Source organism: Genypterus blacodes, unplaced genomic scaffold (assembly GCF_046128005.1).
Source record: "Genypterus blacodes isolate CSIRO-AG114 ecotype Tasmania unplaced genomic scaffold, CSIRO-AGI_Gbla_v1 ptg000202l_1, whole genome shotgun sequence".
NCBI classification, from domain to species: Eukaryota; Metazoa; Chordata; class Actinopteri; order Ophidiiformes; family Ophidiidae; genus Genypterus; species Genypterus blacodes.
The window spans coordinates 42,163-48,704 of record NW_027467001.1 but is presented as its reverse complement, the minus strand read 5'-3'; the positions used below and the strand labels follow the sequence as shown (position 1 = coordinate 48,704).

At 44.1% G+C, this 6,542-nt stretch overlaps 1 protein-coding gene across 1 annotated transcript; it reads left to right on the top strand.

The window, feature by feature from the left end:
* The first annotated feature begins 787 nt into the window (after positions 1-787).
* Positions 788-5,106, top strand: calua (calumenin a). Its single transcript, XM_076169439.1, has 7 exons — positions 788-900; positions 1,828-2,046; positions 2,620-2,813; positions 2,896-3,062; positions 3,208-3,268; positions 3,349-3,548; positions 3,636-5,106. The coding sequence occupies exons 2-7, from the start codon at positions 1,829-1,831 to the stop codon at positions 3,738-3,740; spliced, it is 945 nt and encodes a 314-aa protein (XP_076025554.1). The 5' UTR covers positions 788-900; position 1,828; the 3' UTR covers positions 3,741-5,106.
* Positions 5,107-6,542: the final 1,436 nt, after the last annotated feature.

Genomic DNA, 6,542 nt, shown 5'->3' with positions numbered 1-6,542 from the left:
CAAACACAAACCAGTAGAGCAGCAAGCCAATGACAATATCCTGGAGTCATGAATCTAAAGAGCGAGAGAATCATGAGTCGTGAATCTCCATCCTGAGCAGCACACAGCATGAACACGAGTATGACATCCCTCACCCTGTGTTTACATCATCCATTCAGGCTCAGCTGGAGCCATGGTGTGAAACAAACATTTCAATCCTTTACTCCACTTAAAGCAACAGAAAAAAAAGCAACAGTCTTAATTAGTAAACTACTCCTGACATTTTCAGTAAAGTAAAAACGTTGCTAAATCAACCAAACTACATGCAATGATCTCTAAATGTAACCACACCAAAATAATGGACTCTTATCCCAGAGTCTCCCCTCACTTTGCAATCATAGGAACACATCTGAGAGTTAGCTTGGTTACATTTAGATTTAGTGATTGGTTGATTGTAACGATGTTGTCAGGACTCTTAAGGGAAATACACTTTTATGGTGAAATACAGAACTTGGAGCTCTGTGTCTGACCTCACACTCAACTTGACGCGTTTCCTTCCTTCGTTCCTCCTCTGATTGGACGGAATCGAACCCTCGGCATGTTTTCACAGTGCGGACGTGGCAGACAGCGGCTGATACATTTCCCCGCGCTGACCTCCGTCTTTGGTCTCGGGGAGGCAACAGCCAATGAGAGGCGAGACCGATGAGCAAGCGATGGGACCGGCGCGCGCAGAGCCCGTGCGCTTGCTGAAGTGGACCAATGAAAGCGCGAGGAGTGTTCCAGGCGGCGTCTGATTGGCTGGCAGCGGGCAGCGGGGTGTAGAGCGAAAAGATAAAAGTGAGAGTGTTTGGAAAGTTTGTGGAGAAGAGAAAAAGTTTCTAGGGTCAACACGACGACAGCACACACACACACAGGTTCCAGGTGAGTAACATCTCGATGCTGTTTCTACTCTTTGTTTGCGCAGAGATGAACGACAAATACGGGCAGAGACATGGAGACAGGGACAGAGACGTGTTACCATGACACCGCAGGCCTGTCAGGGTGCTGCTGGATGTTCTTACACACGTTAGTACGACGAAGTAATACTTTAATGATAAAATACTAAGTTACAAGTAAAAGTCCTGCTGCAGATGCTCAGATCGTCTGTGACGCCAAGGATCCAAACTGAGCACAAACAGATGCTTAAGGGGGAAAACCGGGTTGAGTTGTGCTTTAAAAGGTTAAGTTATTTATATAGAGAATCACACTGATGTTTAAATGTCAAATGTGAATCTTAAAAAAATGAGATCTGCAATATCTAAGAGGTTGAATGTAGTGGAGGAAAACTAACACGCTGTGACCAAACGGCTGCGGCGTTACGTCACATCATCTTCATTCCATCAGCACTGCAGATGAGCGTCTTAGCCACATCATGCTTCAACGTTAGTACGTCACCACGACAACTGAGACCACGTCCATGCTCAGACCTGCATGCTCTACTGAAGGTGGAGTCCAGGTCAAGACCCAGACCGAGGTTCTGCTCCCACATTGGCAGAGCTTCAGACGTTTTAGACAAACCTCCCAACAGAAGGAATGTGACTTTAAACTTGAAGATGTAACACGAGGAAGATGGAAGCTTTTAGCTGCAGCTGCGTGACGTTAAGCCAAACAGTCGCTGTAATAATGCTCACTATCCCCAACACTCACTCTGAATGTGTTCCATTGTTTTGTTTGGCACTGAAACGTTCTGTTAACGCAGACGAACATGAAGAGATGCAGATCTGCTTACAGGGAACTCGCTCACACTCTTTCCACCCTCTCTGTCTCTCTCCCTCCCTCCCTCCCTCCCTTCCTCTCTCTCTCTCTCAGGATGATCAGATCATTGCTAATGTGTTACGTCCTCTGCATGGTCTTCGCCATGTGTAAACCCATGAAGAAGAAGAGTCACATCATAACAGAGGAACCGCTCAGCGACGTTCAGCACGATGACCAAAAGAACTTTAACTACGACCACGACGCCTTCCTGGGCCACGAAGAGGCGCAGAACTTCAACCAGCTGAGTCCCGAGGAGAGCAGGAGGAGACTGGGGTAAAGGAGGAAATCACCTTTGAGTAGATTTAAGATATGAGGGCCAACTTCCTGTAAGTGCAGTAAAGTCAGAGTCGAGCTGACAAACTGGAAATCCATGTTCTCTCCACTAACAGAACTGTTGGATGATGATGTGGAATTACTCCAAACTGGTTGAGCAACACCTATGTTGTCTATTCAGATGTGGTTGATCTTATCAATTCACTCCTTTTTTTTTTGCTGTATGTGTGTGTAAGCAAATCTGTTCTGTGCATGTTCACAGGCATAGGGAGACGTGTGGTTGATGTTTGATTAAGCCTGTGTTTGATTGACAGCAGTTCCTCATACTTGGAAAGCCACACATGATACAACTGCATACTTTGTGTAGAGCTCTTTACTACGTGTCCAGGAAGTTATTCATACAGTGGAACACATCATCACAGCAAACATGGCAGCTTTGGGTGCTTTTCATCTGTATTTGGTCCAAAATACACAGAAAATCAACACCAACATCAATCACCTGTTCAGCTGAAGCTTGTCTGAAGGTCTTCTCTTCCTGATCCTCCATTCCTCTTGTGCACTTTGTCTCTGCAGCATCATCGTGGACAGGATCGACGAGAACAAAGACGGTTTTGTCACAGAGGTGGAACTGAGGGCCTGGATCAAGCAAGCCCAGCTCAAGCACATGCACGAGGGCGTGGATCACCAGTGGAAAGGCCTGGATAAGAACAAGGACGGCCTGATCACCTGGGAGGAGTACAAGACGGTGACCTACGGCAGCTACCTGGGTAAGCAGGGCGAGGGGCTGAGAGGATGAGGTCACTGCTTAGAGGTAAACAAACACCAATCTGATTTGATCCACTTCAACAGACGACCCAGAGGCCGACGCCATGTACAACTACTCACACATGATGGCGAGGGACGAGCGGCGCTTCAAGGTGGCAGACACCAACGGAGACATGTCTCTAAATCGGGAAGAGTTCACCACCTACCTTCATCCCGAGGAGTATGCAAGGATGAGGGAGATCGTGGCTCAGGTGTGGCAGCTGCTGCTTCTCTTTGCACATGTCAGACAGGACTTTTAGGATTTAGGATCAGGAGCTAGTCAGCCTCATCTGAGGGTTTATAGTTAAACTAATACGCGTCGAAAAAAAAGTTTGACCTCTCTGCTTATTCACACAGGAAACCATCGAAGACATGGACAAGGACGGAGACGGCCTGATTAGCATAGACGAGTACATCGGTAATTGATTTGTAAAGGATTAAGATCCTCGGCGGATGAAGTTGGATGGTTGGTTACATGTTTACGCGCTTGTTTAACAGGTGACATGTGGAAACCGGAGAACAAAGAGGCGGAGCCAGAGTGGGTGGCGACAGAGCGTCAGCAGTTTGCAGAGTTCAGGGACAAGAACAAAGACGGGAAGATGGACAGAGAGGAGACGCTGGACTGGATCATACCTTCTGACTACGACCACACAGACGCCGAGGCCAAACACTTGCTGCACGAGTCCGACACCAGCAAGGTGCAGGAAACGTTCCAGCTCATCACTTAGCTCTGCGTACATTGTTGTTATTGTTTGATTCATGATGTGTGATTCTTGCTTGTTCAGGACGGGAAGCTCACCAAGGAGGAAATCCTGGAGAAGTACGAGCTATTTGTGGGCAGCCAGGCCACCAACTACGGCGAAGCATTGATGAAGCACGACGAGTTCTAAAGGCCTCCTGCATGCCTGCCTGCCTGCGTGTGTGTGAGTGTGTGAGTGTGTGTGTGTGTGTGCGCGTGTGTGTGTGGCTTTACGACAGATAACAGTTTTACACTTGATTTGAAGAATTATTTATTTTCTGAAGCAACACGACTATTTTATATGTTCACGTCTCGTGTTGGGGTCCAGACTTTATCCTGTTACATTGATCTTTCCTTCTCTCAGGACGTCACACACATCCTGTCCATGCTCAGCTGCTTGGTGTCGCCCTCATTGCTTTTGATAAGAATGTGGATGTATGGATTCTTCACTCTTGTGGAAAGTGTATTTATTGCGAGGCTGCCATTCTTCCAACAAAGGTTTCTGCTGTGGGTGTCTGCTCTTCAGACAGGAAAGTGTTTGATAGGTTATGTTTTATTATGTAATTAATAATGTAGCCTCAGCATCATATTCATCCTTTAAATCTTCCCTCTGATGTGTCAGTGAGCGTTGTTTACTATAAACTGCCGTTAACAGGATATTTGATCGCACAGGGAAACAAACAGGTGAAATAGATTTTTTAAACTTGTAAACAGAAAGAATTGGCTCCACAGATTTATTTAAATTCCTTCTTTCACTCTGACGGACAGACAGACAGCCACAGCAGAAGTGTTGTTGGTCATGTTCTTCGCTAAAGAGGGTTGGGGCTCTGCTCTGCTCTGCTCTGCTCTGCTCTGCTCCACCTTCCCATGGGGTTGAAAGTGGAACGGTTAAGACCAGACACACCATTTCTTTCCTCCCTTTCCTCCCTCCCTTTCTGACTATAAGGATGGCATTTGTCGATTGCCTTCACATGACATTGAAATGTCACACTTCTATGTTTTGTATGAATGTGTCCATTTAATTGTAAGTTCAGGCTACATAGTCTCCTGAGACCCCAGGTCATCATATGTGGGCACTACATTTTTCCTTCCCTACGCCTCATACAACATTGTGCTTACCTTAAACCTGTTGTCCTCATGTCTGGACATTTTTCGCTGCCCCCTAGTGGCATAAATACCACTATGGGTCGCAAAAAAACAGCAGAAAGAAGGAAATCTTTTTCCTTTTTTTCAACTTTTTCTGTTTTATACATATGAGGTCCCACTAATAACAAATAACAAGGGGAAATTAAAAATGCAAACAAAATAACTGTCCGGGCCTCAGGAGGATGAGCCTAAAAATGAGAATGTAAGAATGGTTTCAGAAAACAACACGTTGGTTTCTGATGAATCTCCTGCCTGTGACCCCCGAGGTCACAGGGTCCTTGGTGCTGCACCCGAAGCAACGTGGGGCCAAAACACTGAGCCCCAATCACGTGAAAGAGCTGAGAAGATGTTGTGCAGATGTACATGTAGGGCGTGGTGGGGACAAATAGTAGAAGAAGAACATAGATGTGAGGAGATGTTAGCCTCATTACATCATCACACAGCTCTATTAGTGAATCCAGGAGATACTTTGAGCTTTTATTGTGGAGGGCAGAACTTCTATCTTTGTGCTGTGGAAGAAACAACAACATGGATCCATAGGGGTCCAGTAGAGACCTACAGAGCTGAAGAGAAGCATAAGTATCTACACACTGACACAACTTACAGACGAACAACAACCACTTCAAAGCCATAAACTGGGTCAAATTACCAAAGTATCACCACTTGTCCCTGTGTTTTGACCTCTGGTGACCTCTAGGGCACATGTTACTGACCCTGCTCTCCTTTGGTTCCTCCTGGATGTCGCTGTGTGTCACGTGTTCTTGGCCTCTATGTTTATCTTTACATGAGCTGTCACATCAGGGACATAAATCCTTTCTGAGGAGAGCAGCAGGTTTGGAGACTCGACCCACAGCTGCTGGTGCTGAGATGAAGCCGGGCTGTTTAAGTGTTTCTGTGCTGGGGAACTGAACTTGCTTCAGTTTGTGTTTTTTACATGATGGATTTACAGGCCCAATGTCTGCACTTTGACCTCTAGCCGCAGTCTGTTTCTAAATAAAAACACTTGGAAAGGAATGTTTCATTGTTGTTATTTACAATCAAGTGCATTCACTCAGATACTGTAATACTTTCAGCTGTTTTACTTTTTGGAGACTTTCAACATTTCCTTCACTACATTTCCCAGAATCACATTGTACTTTTTGCTTTACAATGTTTACTTTCCAGCTGTAGTTATGAGTTAGTTTCTAGATTCACATTTTACAGTCAACGAAAGACAAACTCACAAAATATGAGAAATGTTTGATTTCCTTCCTTCCTCCTAAAAAATCCTGAAATGGCTTCATACATTATTTGAAAGATTAATAACAATAAAGGAAAATTTCTAATTTCACCTCACCTTCACATTATATTTTGACAAATATACATTTGTACACTTATCAGTGAGTCTATTGCTGGAAAAGACGAAGGAGGAGAAAGAGGAGGAGGAAGAGGAGGATTAAGACAGGAGAATGTTTTATGTCAATAAAATATACCTATACACAAATTTCCTTACTGGAAGCCAGTGGAAACTATCTCAAATTAATGAAAACAAATATTAATGAACCCAGGAGAAATATAACAACATTCTTGTCGTTACATTTCAACTTTTATCTTGAGAAATTACAAATGTATTCTTGTGACTAGAAAGTATTTTTTTCTTTTCTAGAAACACTTTATTCTCCAAATTTTTCTGCTTTTTCAAAATGGCTTTATTTCGGGAGACTATCCAAATGATATCTTTATTTATGCTAACTTAATTCTAATAATATCTTTATTCATGCTAACTTTACCATAATAATATCTCTATTTATGCTAACTTTGTACTAAT